Source organism: Pteropus medius, unplaced genomic scaffold (genome assembly GCF_902729225.1).
Source record: "Pteropus medius unplaced genomic scaffold, Ma_sr-lr_union100, whole genome shotgun sequence".
NCBI lineage: Eukaryota > Metazoa > Chordata > Mammalia > Chiroptera > Pteropodidae > Pteropus > Pteropus medius.
This window is the reverse complement of record NW_024352789.1, coordinates 1,311,359-1,329,861: the sequence shown is the minus strand read 5'-3', so window position 1 is coordinate 1,329,861 and position 18,503 is coordinate 1,311,359. Positions and strand designations below refer to the sequence as shown.

The 18,503-nt window shown below is 45.4% G+C and overlaps 2 protein-coding genes across 43 annotated transcripts in view; one reads left to right on the top strand and one right to left on the bottom strand.

The window, feature by feature from the left end:
- Nucleotides 1–141: 141 nt before the first annotated feature.
- LTAP1 (lipid transport auxiliary protein 1) lies at nt 142–7,583 on the bottom strand. 2 transcript variants are annotated; one of them, XM_039849726.1, is made up of 7 exons: nt 7,282–7,583; nt 6,834–6,935; nt 3,752–3,869; nt 3,485–3,538; nt 2,709–2,936; nt 2,569–2,627; nt 142–1,029 (listed from the first exon to the last, which is right to left on the bottom strand). In XM_039849726.1, exons 1-7 carry the CDS (start codon nt 7,345–7,347, stop codon nt 958–960), a joined length of 699 nt encoding a protein of 232 aa, XP_039705660.1. In that variant the 5' UTR covers nt 7,348–7,583; the 3' UTR covers nt 142–957. The 2 variants fall into 2 exon arrangements, with proteins under 2 accessions (XP_039705660.1, XP_039705659.1); XM_039849725.1 differs by having other exon boundaries at nt 2,709–2,875; nt 7,282–7,575.
- Nucleotides 7,082–18,503, top strand: part of UBAP2L (ubiquitin associated protein 2 like) — a 38,426-nt gene continuing 27,004 nt past the window's right edge. For 10 of the 41 annotated variants that reach the window (XM_039849699.1, XM_039849692.1, XM_039849697.1 and 7 more), the window contains exons 1-7: nt 7,810–7,914; nt 11,926–12,055; nt 13,314–13,391; nt 13,972–14,082; nt 17,302–17,470; nt 17,850–17,945; nt 18,340–18,385. In XM_039849699.1, the coding sequence (XP_039705633.1) occupies nt 11,966–12,055; nt 13,314–13,391; nt 13,972–14,082; nt 17,302–17,470; nt 17,850–17,945; nt 18,340–18,385 (590 nt within the window). In that variant the 5' untranslated portion in view covers nt 7,810–7,914; nt 11,926–11,965. Of the gene's footprint in view, nt 7,188–7,786; nt 7,980–8,272; nt 8,348–11,925; nt 12,056–13,313; nt 13,392–13,971; nt 14,083–17,301; nt 17,504–17,849; nt 17,946–18,339; nt 18,386–18,503 lie in introns of those variants that run through there. The other 31 variants (XM_039849682.1, XM_039849678.1, XM_039849683.1 and 28 more) reach the window with 10 other exon arrangements.

Sequence of the window (18,503 nt, the reverse complement as noted above, 5' to 3'; positions counted from 1 at the left end):
GATCCCAGGTCCAGGGGACCTAGTCCCACGGGTTCTCTGGGGGCAAAGCTGCGTGCCCTGCCCCACCAGGCAGGTGCGGAGAACGCATCACACGCCCCTTTTACTAAAAGGCCACTGGAAAGGAATGAACCACAGACCTTATTTTGTCATTGTTCATTTTATTAAATAATTTATAAAGTCAGACCCATGCACTGGTCCGACCACCCCGTCACACTGTCCCAGAGCTTCCATCCCCAATCAAGGAGGGGGATGGGATTCTATCAGGTGTCCAACATCTCTTTCCTGTTTATTCCCGACAGCATGGAATGAAAGTGGACGGGTGTGGGCCCCGTGTGTCAGGGAGGTGGCTTTCACACTTCCTGGTTCGAGTGCAGCGCCAGGTGAGTTCCACATGCCACTCACGGCCTCCCCCGCCCTCCCTACCGATCAGCTCTCGGATGTCTCAAACCCAGCGAGTTCCCAGTCAACTGTGTACAAAGGGGCAGGTGTGGAGGACGCTCGCCCCGTCCTCCGCTCTCACCCTTGGGGTTCACGTAGTCTTGGCAAAGGGCAGATGAATTGTGATCAAAACCAAGGGAGGATTTTTAAGGAAGCTCTGACAGGAACATTAAGAAAAACGTCTGAATTCAACTCCAGAAAAAAGTGCTACCAAGAGAAAATGAGGTCTTCGCCGACGTTTGGAGGAAGGCTGGCGAACGGTCCCCTGGGCGTGAGCTCTGAGAGCTCGGCACGCGATGGGGGCTTCGGCCGCTCCGGGCCGGCAGAGCCGGGTGACCCGCGGGTGACCCGCTGCAGTCTGTGTGGCTCCCTTGGGCGAAGGCCCTCCAGCTGCGTCACAGCGTGCTCTCCAGCGTGTTGTAGTTGTCCTTAAAGCTCTTCAATTCCAGGAAGTGCTTGGCGCGTTTACTCTTCTGACTGGAGGGCAGGTATGTTACCTGGATGGTGGTCGGGGAGACCTCAGGAGACTGAGTGAGGTCTTTGGCTGCGGACTGGTGCTGTCGCTGAGAGCTCCCACCGCGTGCTTTGACCCTGAAGAGCAGGAGAGGGCAGGTCACGGACAGAGTGAGCACTAACGGGAGAATGCAACTCAAGGCTCATCCGTCCCATAAATGTAGCCGTCGCCACAAACAGTCTCTGTCCCATCTTACGAACCAGTTACTAAAGCCCCACCTGGCAGCTTAGAAACAGTAGAGAAACCAACTTCCCAGAGTCCCTGCCTCCGGGTCGACCTTTTCTTCATCTCCCTGTGCTTAAAGAAAACTTAATTCTGCTGAGTCACCTGATGTGTGTGTGCCACTAATATACTTTCTGGAGAGAGTCCCTTAAAAACTGAACACCGAAAGTAAGAATAGAGGGGACTACTGAGTGCTTAGCATGCGTCGAGACGTCACACACGGCGCTCCACCAACACCTACCTTACTACCGCCCCAGCACCCCTTAGTGGTGGGCCCTCCCCATTCCGCAGGTTGGGAAACTGAGGGTCCATCAAGTAACTTGCCTGAGGTCACAAAGCTAGTAAGTGACAGAGAGCTGGGATTCAAACCTAAGTTTGTCAAGATTTCAGAGCCTATACTGTTTTCACCATACCCACTGAACCTTTCCAGAAACTAGAAAAAGACTGAATTAGAAAAAATTGTAAAATCGACATAAAATTTACCATCTTAACCTTTTTTAAATGTTTGCACTTCGGTAGTTACGCGCATTCATATCACTGGGAACTCTCTTCACCTTGCAAAACAAACTACCTGTTAACCGCCCCCTTTCTACTTTCATTCGCCAATTTGACTGCTCTCGGCATCTCTTTTGTAAAAACAGCTCTGAGCAGGCCTCCTGCCCGAATTCTAGACCGAAAACCCTTGTCCGTCCTCGCCACGTGTTCATTTTCATTGCCATTCTCGTTTTTTCTCTTCAGGCGACAAGGCCATTTATTTTCAGGGACAGAGAGAAGATGGGACGCACCCCATCTCCATTCAACGCCGTGGAAGACAGATGTCTCCTTTCCTTTCCTTTCCTGTGAACTGGATTTTACTCTAGACGGGCTTTCCCTCTTTACCCTTCGTTTTAACGTCTACGTGAACAGAACGAAGCTACGTCAGTACTTGAAACGTTGCCAGACAGAAATTATGGCTCCTCTCCTATCGCAAATACTCCACGGCTGACCCTGTAGTGACGTCCCGTTTCTGACAGGGTTACTAATGCTTTACGTGGGAATAAAAATGGGTGGCATTTAATTCTTTCTTTTATCAGAGCAAGACACAAAAGGAGGATCCTGGAAGAGAAGGAATCTCTCTGTGCTGAAAAGCTTCGTTCCCTTTTACACCAATTCCGACATTTTACTGAGCTGGCCAAAACAAACAAACAAACAAACAAAAAACAAAAAACACCGCAAGGAAAGGAAGCGCGGAGCCCGCGGCAGGAGCGCGCCCCTCCTCTCGGAGGGGCAGGTCTACAGACTAGACCTGATGGCCTTAGGGCACCACGGCTTACGAAGGTCACATCACTGGGGGACAGCCCAGCGAGACCGTGTTCTCCAGCCAGTCCCCTGCACGTCCTCGCCTCTAAACTCACACGCTGGCCAGCTCGCTCAGGGCCTCCTGGTAGCGCAGGTACTCGCTCCGGCCAAAGACCTGAGGAAAGAGGACAAAGAGTGAGGACCTCAGTCTGGGGCCCTTTAGGTCCCCGAGGGAGAGCGCGGCCACCCCGCTTACCCCTGTCCCGTAGCGGGCCGTCTCGTAGCCATCCAGCAGGGTGTCGATGAGGGCCTTGCGCACGCCCCTGAAGGGCGTGCTGGCGCTCCGGAGGTCCAGCAGGTAGGAGCGGAAGTTCTTGCCCATTAAGGAACGGGGATGGCGGCCTTCGGCATGAAACGGGATCTCTGAGGAGATAACGGCACCATGACACCTGCTCCAGCTCGTCAGTCATCCCAGTTAATTTCCCTAACTTAGAACTCATGGGTCCAATGAGTTGGGGGAAATTCTGAAGAATGAAGACCGGGCACACTCAGCTGTCTTGGTTGTCATTTGGTGGTGGCGACACAACTGTAAGCTACACCAACGACACACAATACCGTCGTCCTATCTACCCCGCCACTTACCCACCCTGGCTTTGAGATATGAACCATGTTCTGGCAAAGACAGAGCATGTATGACGATTATCATAGAATACAAAAGATTCAAGAACCATCTATCTTGGGCTTTGCAGAAAAGCAGATGACACCTATTTTTTTGTGTAAAGAAGCAAGTTACCACTATCCAGTAGATCAAACTAAAGGTCTGAAGGACAAAACAAATCCAGAGTCTTTGGAGAAGAAACAACTTGCCTACAGCACTTTCTTAGGCAAAATCGTCACCCAAAAGCACTAGGAAAAGCCTGCTGGCCAGGGACGTGCAGAGGGGACAGTCTACCACGTTCTAACAGCTGGGCTCCTCCCTCTCTTCCCCGGTGGGCCTTTGGGATGCTGAACAGTCTGTCGAGCAGCCCTTACCAGAGGCACGGATAGCATCCAGAGCTTTCATCCTGTACAGATAGTTGTAGCAATCTGTTGAGAAAGATTGGTCTCAGGCAAAACTCGCAAAAGATTTTCCAAACTCCAACAAGCTAACAGACTGCCTCCCCACATCCGTCATGTTCCCAGGAACAGGGGATCACAGCTGCTGGTTTTGCCAGCAGCTATGCTACGACTCCGAGCGCAAGGGCACCCTGCACTCGAGGGACTCCCGGCTGAAGTCCTGTCCAGGAGCATGCTGCGTACTCAGGTTTCCCTGCGTTTCCAGCTGCAGCAGTCTGGCATCATCATCTGCAAGGAGCTGAGGTTCGTACTTGATATCTTGAACCCTGGAGAGTCGAATATCAATCTCCTCTTTTAAGTCCTGTTCACACAGAGAAAAGAACACGCCGTCACTCAGCCTGTACTCTACTCCCGTCAACCTGGAAACGGAGCAGAGCAATGGGCAATGTGACAGAAGCAAAGAAAGGTTCATTTGGCCGATGAAACTGCAAGACAAGACTCAAGAATTTAAGAAAGAAGGGGACTGGGTTCTCTAAGAACCTCTCCCCTATCTCTAACCTAGACCTTCTAAACTGCCAGGATGCCTCCCAGCCCTGTAGCACCCACGAGCTTTGACTTTCAGCTGGATTTGGAGGCTTCTTGATTAGGTGTTATAGAGAACTTCTCGGGCTGGGAAGAAATCAAAAGCAATGGAAGTCACAATCCACCCTAAAAATCTCTAGGGAGGCCTGCTCATGGCTTATAACAGTTTGAGGACTATGCCACCTGGTGGAGCATATTTAATTTTCTAAGTAGGTAATTCACATCCATGGTATAAAATTCAGAAAGGTACTGAAGGTGTCACCCCTCCCTTATACAGAAGCAACCACTGTTAAGTTTCACATTCTTCTCTTACTTGAAAGGGTTGCCAGACCCACAAATACTTTTTCTTGTAACTTTTTATAAACTTCCATTGTGAAATATATCACACATAGCACACACCTAGCACAGGCGTACATTTTAAATAGTTCTAAGACTCATATGCCCGTATCCACCCACCACCGTTTTAAGTTCTGGAACACAACCAATGACTTCTCCAACTGAACAACCCCTGAATTGTAATTTGTCAACAGTATCGATTTTTTTTCTCTGTTCTATCTCATCACCCCAAACGAGATGTTTAGCTGTGCCTGGTTTTGAACTTTATGCAAATGGAAAAATACTTTTGAATTCCTCTGCAACCTGCTTTCAAATTTTTAAATAGCCTGAGAGTGAATTCACATGCAATAAAATGCGTCTACTTTAAATGTGTAGATTGATGAGTTTTGACAAATGAGTATAACCACTCCACCACCATTCCAATCGAGACACAGAACACATCCATCACCCCAAAACGTTCTTCATACCCTTTGCAGCCACCCTTCCCCCTCTGTGCCCCAAGCAACGCTGGTGTACTTTCTATCCATATAGTTCTGTCTGTGGTAAAATTTCATGTAAGCGGAATGGAATCACATGGTGCATGTTCTCCTGTGAATGGCTTTGCTTTTTGTCATTCAGCATGTTTTTGAGATCCAAATTTGCAACTTACACTTTTCATTCACAGATAGTTGGAGATTCATTTCTGTTCACGTTTATCTTCATTTTTTGTAGTATTCCAGAATACAAATGTCATTATATAGCCATTCTCAAATGGACGTTTGGATTTTTAAAAAAAACATTAAAAACAATGTCATGAATATTCTTGCACATGTCTTCCGGTACACATGAGCAAAAATTTCTCTGTGGTAGGATCTGAACTGCTGGGCTGTGGATTAGGTACGCGTGCAAGCTTACTAGATAATGCCCGATTGTTTTCCAGAGTGGTTAAACTAACTTATACTTCCACTAACAATGGATGAGAAATCGAGAATTTTTAAAAGTAAAAGGAACCTTGATCTCATCCAAGGGTCCAGGAAGCTCCTAAGCAGTCAGAGTTTGGAGTGGCTCATGCAGTACTGGAAGCCAACCCTGTATTCCTCTCATGGGAGGCAGGAGGCATTTTGGAGAATTGAGAGAATGTGGAAGGAGCACTGATGACCTTTCGGCCTGTGACATCTTCTTTGAGGTTTTCCATGGAATATATTAGCAAAGAACAGAGAGGGGAGAGTTAATAACACTGGTTAACAGAACACTGGTCCAGAAGCTGAGAGAATTGTGTACTAGCTCTAGCTCTCCCACTAACCTGCTTTTTACTCAAAACGAATTATTAACTACCTACTAAATGTAGGCCCTGGTTTTGCAGTGAAAAAAACCTGGCACGGTGCCTGCATCCTTGAAGCTTACGGTTCAGTGGGAGGGGCATTAAGCAAATAGAAAATTAAACAAAAAATTGTGGTAAAATGTTATCTATAGCAATTGGGAGACAAGAAGAAAACAAAGAGTAGGACCTACTTTAAATAGATAACAAACACTCCTTGTTGGAGGAAACAACAATTAAACAAAGCTAAAGAACAAATGAGCTAGTCACGTGGAAGTCCGACAGATCATTCTAGGCCACAGTAACGGCACACGGAAAAGTGAGAAATTCAACCAGTATAGCTGGATCGCAGTGATCAAGGGAGAGCCATACAAGAGGAGGCCGGTAAGGGCAACAGGTGCCTTTTACTCAGAAGCAGACGACAGAAACAGCAGGATGGTGGTGGATTAGCAAGAGTTCTGATTTAGACACTTTAGGTGTGACGTGCCTATCAGACATCTACTGTCGGGCCGGTGGATACGTAAGTATGGAACTCAGGAAAGAAGTTTGGGGTAAAGTTTCATCAACAGACAACCAGGCCAAGGAACGGAAGGCCATTACAGAGAGACTGCTGGGTGGTTTGCTTCCTTTCTGTACATCGCTGGGCAAACTGCTTCCTTCTCTTAGGTTTCAGTTTCTAACGTGAATGTTGAACTAGATGATTTATGGAGCCTAAGTCTCAAGTTCTGCAAAGGCACCTCTTCTTTCTGAGCTGGAGCTAATTCTAACCACCCTAAGCCCAGCCTTAAAAACAAAACCAAACCAGAAAACACCAGGTTGTTTAAGTTACGCTGCGAAACATCTTAAAACAAAAGTTGGAAACTTTAACCCAGCCCTTCGTTCTGCAGATGCAGAAACTGAAGCTCCTGGGTAAGCTACCCGCTGTGGCACAGCAGCCAGCAGGTAAGCCAGGGCCCAAGCTGACCGCTACTGCCCCATCTACTAAGACAAGCACGTGGGTAACCGGACAAGGAAGCGGGCGGGTGAGTTATTACTAAAGGCAAAAGAAATCTCATTCCGGGCCCTAACAGATTTGGAGAACCAGGCCCATCTCGTGCCTTAAGGACCTACCTTGGGGGCATTGTGTCCCACAGGGACATGAGGTCCCCTTCGGGATTTCATTGCAAAGCGCATGATTTGCCTCTTCACAAAAATAAATAGCAGTACAAACACCTGTCCAAGAGACGAGAAAAGAAACTTTAATGACATGCCTTCATTTCCAATCCCCAGATTCGGGCTCTCAGGGGCGCTTCGGGGGTGCGCCCTGGGGCCCGGCAAGGCCGCGGGGAAGCGGGGAGGCGTGGGGGTCCGTCTCAGGGCCTGGAGGGAGGGTTCTCGGCCAGGGGCGGGGCGGGATGGCCCGCGTCGGAGACTTCTGCTCCCAGGTACTCCTGGGATAGGAGTCAAAGCCCAGAAAAGGCGCAGGTGAGTGGGTGGAGGACGAGGACAGGGAGCAGCTCGCGAGGAGGGTCTCTACTGGGTCAGACGCGACAGAGGAATGGGCGGGGGATCTCCTCACCAGGCTCCCGTAGGCCATCACCAGCACGACATTCACGCCGGACAGCCAGTTACTGCTGGACGCCATGGCCTCCCCACCCCGCGCAGAACCGCTCCGGCTTCCCCCGCCGCCCCGCCTCGTCAGCCCGGGCTCCGCCGAGGCAACGGCGCCTGGGTTCCCTGCAGCTCCCCGGCCATTTCCTCACGGGGAAACACGAAGGCTGACCCGGCCAGAAAACATGGCGGACGGGGGGGAGGGGCTGGGAAAGAAGAACGACGCCTTCCCGCTTCCCCTCAGCACGTGACTCGGGCAGGCAATGGCACCCGCGGGCGGTGAGCGCGGAGACGCGGAACTACGCCGGTCGGAGGAGGCGGAGCGCATGCGTACGTCACGTGGCGGGGCGTGGCCGCGGAGGAGGCGGGGCGGGCGCGCAGGGCCGAGAGAGGTGTCTCGTGGCGCGGCGGCACGCGCACGCTTGCGTGCGCGTCCCTTTTTGCGTCACGTGCTGTGGGCGACGCAGGAAGGCAAGTGGGAGGGGGAAGGCGCGAGCGCGAGCGCGAGAGGGAAAAGGAGGGAGCGGGGCGGGGAGGAGGGAACCTTCTGTCACGTGACAGGGGCGGCGCGGCCCGGGGTGTCAGTGTGGAGGAGACTGAGGTAAAGTTGGGAGCGCAGCGGCTTTGGCGGCGGCGGCGGCGGCAGCGGCAGCGCGGCGGGGCCGGGTATTGTCCGCGGCCCCTTTAAATCCGCGATCCCCCTTTTACCCTCCCTCCTTCCTCCCCCACCCCCACTGCCGTACCCCCACCTCCCTCAGGGTGGGCCCCCACAGTGTGCTCTCCCCACTCTTTTTGCCCCCAGTCGTGCAGGCCATGGCACGTACCTGAGTCTGACGCCGCCAGGTTTTTGTTTATGGTCAGGGTTCGCGGCCCTAGTGGAACCTCATGAAATCACTGGAGCCTCGATTTAAGAGGGGCAATAAGCAGCCGGGGCAGGGGCTTAGATGAACAAATGGGGAGACCATACAACTAAACCTGAGTGGGGAGGGAAACGAGAAAGAGCGCGAGCGAGCGAGGCCCGGGCCCCGCCTGAGGTAGGCCCTCTCTCTGCCCCAGCCGGCGCCGGCGGAGGGGACGCGGCGGTCCCCTCCCTCCCTCCCAGCACTCCGAGGGCCGCCGCGGATCCGGATCCGGCCTGGTTTGGGGGTGGCGGGGCGGGGGGGAGGGCGATGGGGTGGAGCTGCCCCAAACTCCCCCATGTGGCCCTCAGTTTGGAGTGCGGAGGATTAGGTGGTTCCGGGCGGGAGGCACGGAGGCGATCGGCCCCGGGAGCTCCCGAGGTGGCGCCGAGCGGGTGAGCCTCCCATCCTCCACGCGTGGGCTCGCGTCCCCTCTCCGTTTCCAGCCTCTTTGTCAGCTCCTCTTGTTACCCTTCCTGCTCTCTCACCGCCCCAGCTCTTGGAATACGTTTTTTGCTGCTGTCTTTAGCTTCCTGTTGTACATACTGTAGTTCTGGGTACCCCAAACAATTGTGATGTTATTCGGGAAGCTGGACATGGAGGCCCCCAGCGGTGCATTACGCCTTAAGGGACGTCACCAGAGCACTGGGGTATTTGTTCACTCTTCTCATAAAGGGACAGGAATTCCAAATTTCTTAAGACCCTTCACTCTGTGGGCAGGCCCTAAAATCGCTTTGCACACTGGTGTCACAAACAGGAGACCGCTCCTTTTCCACCAGTTCTTGAAATGTAGCCACCTCTGGTGTAGGATGTTGTGGAAAGAAAAACACCACAGTAACAGGCCTTTTTGTTGTTATTGTTATCGTTTTGCCTTTGACTGCCCCTGGTTATTAGCTGGAGAAATCCTTTTTTGTCTTCCCCTGGTCCACCTCCCACCGCCCATATCCTGCTTTGGGGCTATCTGATGTGACTTGCTGGGAGGTGATGAGAATCGGTGACAACCAGCATTACTGTAGAACCGAAACGTTTTGGCTGTGTATGGGTTGATAAAACTGCTTTGAGATCCTACACCATTGTCCTTAAAGATTAGACTATGCTCGTGATTCTTTCCGTTGTAAACGGGAAGTATTTCTGGCATGTAAACTGATGATGGAAGGCCTGAAAATGTACTGTTTTGTTTTGATTTTTAAAGCTCTTCCTTGTTAAATGCGTCCTAACTGGGAAATGCTCCTTTTGAAAATCAGATTCAAGTTGATGGGGAAGGGGATGCAGAGGTCATTCCCACAAAGCGCCTAGGGGAATTAGTTGCTCTGTAAGAGGTAGCAAGCCTGACCCACCCCAGTCCAGCGTCAGTTTCTGAATTGTTTCTCAAATTAGATTGTAAGCTCCCTGAGGGCAGCAACTAAGTCATACTGCTTTTGTATTTTCTAAAGTACTGGACGCATAGTAGATACTCAATAAATACTTGTTATTTATTTTTTTCTGTAAAATTTCTCTGGCTATTTTTTTAAGTAGCTGGTTTTCAAAAAATGGTCAAGGGCACTCCCGTGTTGAAACCTGTATTCGTTCCTGCGCTATTCCCTTGGTCTCCAATGCTTCTCACCTATTTCCCTTAAATATTTTTGTTTTCTAAGGAAGAGGACTTTAAAAAGATTCTTCGCCTCCACTGATAACTCTGGATATGTCTCTGCTTGCTACTAATTCTGTGTCCACCAGTGACCCATCCCAGGTCACTTACCTATATTGCTCAGTGTTGTTACTACCTAGGTGGTAAAATTTTCCTAGTCACACATTTCAAAGCACTTGTAAGAGAGAAATGGAAGTCAATGGCAGGAGTGATCAGGAGGATTCTTTTTTCCTTTCCTGAGTACTTATGTGGCTTTCAAGATGACTTTTTAATATAGTTACAACGATTGGTACAGTATATGCAGTTCATATAGCTTAGTCATGCAGTTCATATCTGTAGTATAAATCATGTTCACAAATTGAAATCACATGTGGAGCAGAAAGCCGTCAATATTTGTAAGTTTCAAGAGTAGGACTACTCATCTTAGAGCCAATTATTAAGCATAATGGTTTTCCTCTAGTTTTACGATTTTTTTTCCTCTTTGATTTGAATTCAGGGGTACTTGGTTAAACAACACTGGGTTTTTCGTAAATTAAGCGTTGAAACTTGACTATTATGCCAGCCTGGGAAAAATAGACTTTGTAGCAAATAATCCTGTGCTAGCTATAAATATTTATAGGTTTTTGTGTGCACGTGTGTGTAGGGGGAGAGGTAATGGTTAAAAATTAGTCCTGATGTTTCCTTAAAAATCTTTCTCGGTAGTAGAAGATGTAGAACTCTTAATTCTTAATGACCGCATTACAAAACAAAGACCTATGCAACCTATTGACCCAACTTGGTGAAGAATTTATCCACAAGGAAGTCAGCTTTCTTTGTGACCCAAGAAACAGGTGAAATTTACTTTCTAATAGTTAATCCTTCCATATTTCCTTAGAAGCCTACCCTGCCTCACTCTCAAATCCAGCTATGTCTTCTGGGCAGTCTAGAATTGTCTAACCAAAACAAAAAAAACAAAAAAAAAAAAATTAAATACAGAGCATAAAGATATAAATTTATACTTTTTGGAGGGGAATAAGACAATGCAAAGAAACTTTTTATTTTGAGCACTTCATCACATGATGAATGTTTTCTTTATTAAATGCAGCAGCCAAGATTGCATTATAAAGCAGTGTGAATCAAGGGACTTAAATTCAGTAGAATCCTTGCTTGTTAGAAGTGATATAACAAAAAACTGTTCTGGTTTGGGGAAAGCTCCTGTGTGTTCTGTGTCTCTTTAAGGACTCAACAAAGTCGTCTTGTCCAACAATGATGTCTCAGGTTTAAAATGATTTCTTCCAAATAAAACTTTGTGCTAGGTTGCTTTGGGTTTGGGGCACATTTGGGATTCTCTGTATATTAAGGTGAGTGGTGGAGGGTAATTGCAATTCTGATTTCTTGGAACTGTGGATTAGGGGAACAACAGGCCGCTGCAAAAGCAGTGTGATGGAATTATCTAGGGAACTGAGAGTCTGGGTAGTCACTGGGGTTACTGCATGAGTTGTGGAAGGCAATGTAAGCCCCCACAGAATGCTGAGAGACAGAAATTTAAGGGAGGAAGAGGCTAGACTTGGGCTTGTTTTTTTCCAAAGGATGGTCACATGCAACTTATGTTAAACGGTTGTAAGGCAGGTAAGGCTGTTTTCACAGGTGGATTGAGTACAGTGTGTAAATTTTTTTTTTTGTTTGGAGTACAGACTAATCCCCTTCCTGGATTAGTTGTTTCCAGGCTTTTCTGATTATGTTTCCTTCTGTAGAAGGGACTTCAGATATTTTCACCTATATAGAAGGCTTTTTGATTATTAATATTGTTTTGCTTACTATTGAGATAGCAAAACAATAAAATCTGCTTACAGGAGACTAGCAACCAAACTACGCCCATAACTTAGAAAAAAATAAAAACATTAACACATGCTTTGTACATTTCTTGTTATACAGAAGATGGATTAATAGCCATAGTTCCATAAGGAATTTATGAGACTAAATATGTCTGAACAGGAGAATCCTCTTGGTCTGTTTCTTCGAGGAAATGAAAGTGGTGACGGTGCTGATGAAAGAGGTGGACAACATTTTGCCCACATTTAACATCTTGTTCTTTTTAATCTTTCAGTATTCTACCTTGTAAATACTGTTATTTGTATATACTGTAAATGATGACATCGGTGGGCACTAACCGAGCCCGGGGAAACTGGGAACAGCCTCAAAACCAAAACCAGACACAGCACAAGCAGCGGCCACAGGTAAAGAACCGAGGGATCTGGAGCTGCGGACCCATGGGTAGCCTTGCTGGTTGATAACTGGTTTCTATCCAGCGCACCATCGTTTTGTGCTTTGGATCATTGATTTGCGTTCTTTATTCTTATTTTCTAGTCCTTGCCTCTTTTCACTTGGGCTCTGATAGCTGTTAATGACGTTGTGTGATGCAGTGTACTTTTTATTGTTTGATGCTGAATTATGAAGTTTGGAAAGTATGGGTCTCGTGCTTTGTATCTCTAAGAGAGCCTTTCCCTTCTTTCATCTGGGTCGTTTTAGCAACTCATTTCTTACTTTTCCTAGACTTTCCACCTTGACATCTCTCTAGTCCACCTTCGTCTTGCCACCTTTCCCCTTTCCTCTGCTCTTCTTTTCCTAACTTATTTTTTATCTTTCTCTCTGGTCTCATTGAGGCCTAATCTGATTTTTCCTTTTCCATGAGGAGTTAGCATCTTTACTGTGTTTCATCAAAATTAACAAATGAGACACCCTAGAGTATTTATTGCTCAGTTTTAAGGAGTAAATTAGCCTCCCGGGTACTGAAGCTTTTGTTTTGTTTCTTAAGTTTGATTTAGATAGGATCTGTTTTCTTGTGTAGCGTTGGTTGGTACCTAACGTGAATGAATTAACTTCCCATTTGATTATGGTCAGATAAATTGAAGCTGTAAGACTAGAACTTTTCTCACATTCATTCTTTTACTTCTCCTCCTAAGTGAATTTCTAGCAGAATTTTAGTACATGAGTACTTTAGTTGTCTCAGTTGAGAGAGCAGAATTTGTGGTGTCTACAAACACACACTGGATACTCAGAAGATGTGCTGAGTCTGTCCTCAGACTAAACCTTATGGTATTCGCAGCCCTAGGAGTAGGAGGGTGGCATTGGTTATTGCAGAAACGGGAACAGGATTTACATATGACTTTGCAAATATATTAGTGTGAATTAAGGTGCAGATGTTTCAAAGTTGTGTTGTGATCCCAACATGAAAGCCTCTTTGACAGGGAACAGTGACGGGAAAACTTCTTGTTTTTTAGGGATTGTAGAGTGAGATAGTGGCAGCTTTACTCTTTGTTTTTTGTCATTTTGCTGATTTAAGCATATTAAACGGTGTAAGTCTTATTGGTCATTTGTAACAAGGAGAAGGAAGTTGGGGTGGGAGGTGGGTGGGCTGTTGACTGCGTAGGTCCCTCTTATTTTCTAAACTATTGCTTGTCGATCATGCTTTCTTGAACTTGTCTCCCTTTTTAGGCCACTGCAGAACAAATTCGACTTGCACAGATGATTTCGGACCATAACGATGCTGACTTTGAGGAAAAAGTGAAACAAGTGAGTACATTGCTGATTTGCTGTAAGCTATGGCAAAGGGCATCAGGGTTAAAGTGTAGTTAACTAGCATAGGTGCCTACCAGCCTGCTTTCTGCTGTAGAGATTAAAGGAATTGTGGCCTGAAATAGGATAAGTTAAGCTAACAGATGCTTTTATCGTCTGATTTACTCTATCCTTTAGGACAGATACCTCGTTCGAAAAGGTTTTGTCTTCATTTTAACTTCCTGTTTAATGAATGAATGACATTGTTAGTGCCACTTTAATAGCACCTTTGAGTAGTTGTGGCATCAAAGAAATGTGGCAATTCACAGTATGCTGAAGCCTGTGTGTTTCTGAGTTTGAGTCTCTTAGATGCTTATTGTTCGATTGCATTGTTTGTAAGTCCTTTTGACCCCATTTTTGATGACAGGTGTTAATATTTTGCTTTTGGAACTATGACACCAAATTCTGCATGTTTTGCTTTTTAAAGCCTGGTTCTTTCAAACACAGCTGGTGTTTCTTCTCTTTCTGGTCTTCACCTAGTTTTCTTTTGTGGGGAGTGCAGGCTTGTTCATGATCGCTGCTGATCTTTCTCTTTCAGTTGATTGATATCACAGGCAAGAACCAGGATGAATGTGTCATTGCTTTGCATGACTGCAATGGAGATGTCAACAGAGCCATCAATGTACTGCTGGAAGGAAACCCAGATACGGTAGAGTGCCGATAAAGTGTTCTAGAAAGTGGGTCCCTGGCCGAGAGACTAGTAAGGTTCCACAAAATAGCCAGTGGGGAAACTCAGTTTAAAGCAGAGTACCTTGTCCTCCAAATAGAACTGGGAACTACCTTGGATAGTGTTTGCTGAAGGTTGCAGATACTTAAAATTCATGAACAGCAAACGGCAAAATATAAAATTAGTCTCTTCTAATTGGCCCGGAATAAATTATTCACTCCAGACTAGTGACTGTATTCAGCCCTGGGTTACGCTGAATTAGAGGTGCTGTTTCATAGCCTTGGTTAGTAGTCATGGGAGACTTCCATTTACTTGTTTTATTGCTATTGAGCAAAGTTACTATTGGAGTCCGATTTGAGGACAGTCCCATCGATGTCAGCTTTACAGTTTATAATACTTTTTCATCATGTGGACTTATTTCTGTTGAGGTAGCAGAGAAACTTTATAGCCTGTTGACCATCCCTGGAGATGTTGGGGGATAACTCGCAGGACCTCTTGCCCTAGAATTTAGAGTTGCCTTCACCTCTTCCTCTCCTTCCCATTTAATGAGAATCTTTATTTTTGTGTTTGTCTTATCACTGTACCAAATCATAAGTCCTTTAACAGGGATTCTGCCTTACTAACTTTTGGGATGTTCCTGCAGTGCTTAGTAGAGAACTTGATTTTTTTTTAATAAGCAGTATATCATTTTGAGGTCATTTCCATTTTCTTGGTCTCACACTGAGGGCCTTAGGTTGGGATAGATAGCCAGAGTTCATACTTAGAGTGATCAGCCTACTGGTATTCCAGTGTCACTTTAGCTAAATGTTACAGGTTTGTCAGTTTCCTTAAGACAATGGGAAATAATCATGGGACAATTTTTTTAATCATTGAATTTAAATTTGTGGCTTTTTCTCTTAAAAGTGTGGCCTTAGGTTAGATTTTACATTTTTTATTTTATTTGAAACTTACTGCTTAGGCAATAAGATAACAGTGCCTTTGGATCATTTTGAGTTTATTTTAGTGTAATTGTCTCAAGATTTTGGGGGGGTTGGAAGAGGGGGGATTACTTGTGCTTTGTGAATGTCTTGATTTTTGTTCACAAGTCACATTTTGTTTCACCTGGCATCTGCCTAGTGCTATAAGTCTGACCTTCCAGTATCAAAAAAGAATATAAGCTGGAGAAAAGTATGCTTATGCCACAAATAAACCAGCTACCGGTGAAATCAGTGGGAAGAAAGTCAGCTACTGGGATATTGGATGTATTTGGGTGGATGAGATCATATCAGAAAACTGGCAATACCTTTGAGAAGATCCTAGTAATTCTCTTTTCTTACAGAACTCTCTGGTGCCAGCAGCTGATGTGTACTCTAGAGGAAGAAGGTGACAGGTTTCTAAAACTTGCCAGGTTTTGAGACAGGCTAGTAAACACTAGGAAAGCTAACTGTTTTGAGTCTGGTTTCCAAGATTTCTGATGCAGATTTAGTTGTAGGGTTACTATAACTTAAGAATTGAAGCTACTGTGAGCATAAAATGCTCCCCAGCTATAATGCAGAATCAGCTTGGGTAGGAAGAGTAGGCAGCAAGGAGCTGCCAAGTCCTAGGTGGATACTTAATCTTTTTTCTTTAATTATTACTTTTGTGAACTATTTATTATAGACTTTAGACTATTATATGTATCTTGGCTGTAATTAAAAAAATTTATTTTGAACTTAAATATAAACAGTATAAAGTAGAGTATACTTAAAATTTACCATTTGCACCATTTTTAAGTGTATTATTTAGTGGCATTAAGTATACTGAAAAAGTTATGCCACCAACAGTGCTATCTATTTCCAGAAATTTTTCATTTCCCAAGCTGAATCCAAAACAGATTTTCTGTATCCATTAAATAGTAACTCCCCGTTTCTCCCTCCCGCCAGCTCCTGGTAACCTTTTCTATTTTCTGAATCTATGAATCTGCCTATTCGAGGTACCTCATATAAGTAGAATCATGCAATTTTTGTCCTTTTGTCTCTTAGTTCAGTTAGCATAATGTTTTCAAGGTTTATATTGTGGCATATATCAGAATTCCACTCCTTTAAGGGTGCATAATCTAATATGTGTGTGTCCCCATTTTGTTTATTTATCCATTAGTGGGTACTTGGAATTATTTGGAAGTAAGTTATAGGCATCATAATACTTTATTTCCTAAATGTTTGAGCATGCTTCCCTTAAAGAAGGCTACTCAGGAACACTCTTTGATATGATCACAGTATTTTTATCAACTGAGAAAATTAATAGTAATTTCATATTATACCTTGTTTGTATTCTTGGTGTTTGTCTTGGAACTTTTATTTGTACATATTTCCTGAAGAAATATGTGTAAATCAGGGTATGTGTACGTTTAAAACATTCATCTCATTTTCTTGAAGGATAAATGTTTTGCAAGACAGATTGTTTGGCTTATTTTCCTTACCACAAATTTTCCTTTCTACGGTCTGGAATAAATCATAGATTATAGTGTTTGGGGAAAGTTGAATTAGATTATATCAGTTTAGGAGGTACAGGGGAGAACAGAGTAGATAAAACCTAGAATGTAAAGCTCCTTATAGTCAGCATGTCTCGGCACCAGAGCCGCCAGAGCCGCGCCTTCCTGACTGCTGTTTGGTCTTCTTTTAAGTAAAGGAAATTGGGGGGTAGGGTGGAGCTGGGTAGTAGGTATAGTTGTTTTCCTCCTAAATTCTGAGTTGCTTGATTAGCGAATGTGCCCAAAAGTCGAATGCTGCTTACTCATTCTGAATTTAAAGTTAACTTTTAGAAACTTTTTTTCTTTTTTGGTTTATTTCACATGAATAGACTATAAAAAGTTGAGAGTGACTGAATCCAAAGGAAATTAGTTTTTTCAGCTCAGGAAACACATTTGAAAGCTAGGGACCAGTCACTTCGTCCTTTGACCGATATGCCAAGTGACTGAACTAGATCGCGATCTTGTGATCCTTTTGGAAGTGACCCCTGAGTCTGTAAGCTAGAAGCTCATCCCCTACAAAAAGGAATTCAGTTTTGCAGTGACAGAATTTGTTTTGAGGTTCTGTCTACCCTCCATTTAAACAAGTAAACTGGAAGGAGTGTCTTAGACATGGATGCTGAGTGGAGAATGGTGAACAGTTGTCCCTGCTTTTATCTCTGCTTTCCTGATAGCAATCCCTATTGATTAGATGCGAATGCTCTGCTCTTCTTTAGCATTCCTGGGAGATGGTCGGGAAGAAGAAGGGAGTTTCAGGACAGAAGGATGGTGGCCAGACGGAGTCCAACGAGGAAGGCAAAGAAAATCGAGACCGGGACAGAGACTATAGTCGGCGACGTGGTGGGCCACCAAGACGTGGGCGAGGTGCCAGCCGTGGACGAGAGTGTATGCATGGGGCTTTAACAAAACCAGCTGTGGGTCAGTAATGTCTAGATTCAGGGATGTCAGGGCCTTGCCAGGCTGGACCTGTAATCATTGTATCACCCTTTTGATTTTTCTTGCCATCGTCTGTTCTGAGACTTGGCATCTCTTACATGCAGCCTTTTCTAGCAGCAGCCACCAGTTTGGCATGAGGTTACCCTGGAATGATTTGTAATGTTGTCTGACGGACAGCTCTCTGTTGTGGTCCATCACCATCCCCCTAGTAACAGTTGTATCCCATCCTTCCAGCTCATTTTCTTTGTCTTCTCACCAGCACATGTACGTACCTCTTCTGTTGAATCCGCTCTGGCCATCTGTTTCATTTTGTTTATTTTTTCCCTAGTTCGGGGTCAGGAAAATGGATTGGATGGCACCAAGAGTGGAGGGCCTTCTGGAAGAGGCACAGAAAGAGGGCGAAGAGGTCGCGGACGAGGCAGAGGTGATTAATTTATTGTAGGTTGGATATTGGGGCAAGGCACTCTTACTAGTTTTGTAGGGGTTCACATTTAGAAACAGATTCACATGGAGTCTGGTTTCTTGAATTGTTGAAGTGTCATGCAAATTCTAGAGATTCCTAAGTGGGCAGTGTGGAGAAGATGGATGTCATTTCCTCAAGTCTTTATTATTACTGACTATATTTGAGGACCCAGCAATTTGATCAGGAGAGAAACAGTCTGTCAATAGTAATGATCATCCTACTGTTTTATATTAACTAATGTACTACAGAGTGACAAAGATTTCTAACAACATCAACCATACTATTCCATAGCTGTCTCATTAGTTGGCAAAGTAGTTTTGTATCAACTTCTAAAATATTCTTTCTTTTTCCATAGGTGGCTCCGGTAGGCGGGGAGGAAGGTTTTCTGCTCAAGGAATGGGGTAAGTTTCCTTGGTCCAGTGTCAAAGTCTTTAATTTTTTTTTTCCCCCTAAGCATCACCATAACGTTCTAGCGTGGTTAGTATCCTGATTTCCTGAGGATAATAGTAGGCAGCCTTA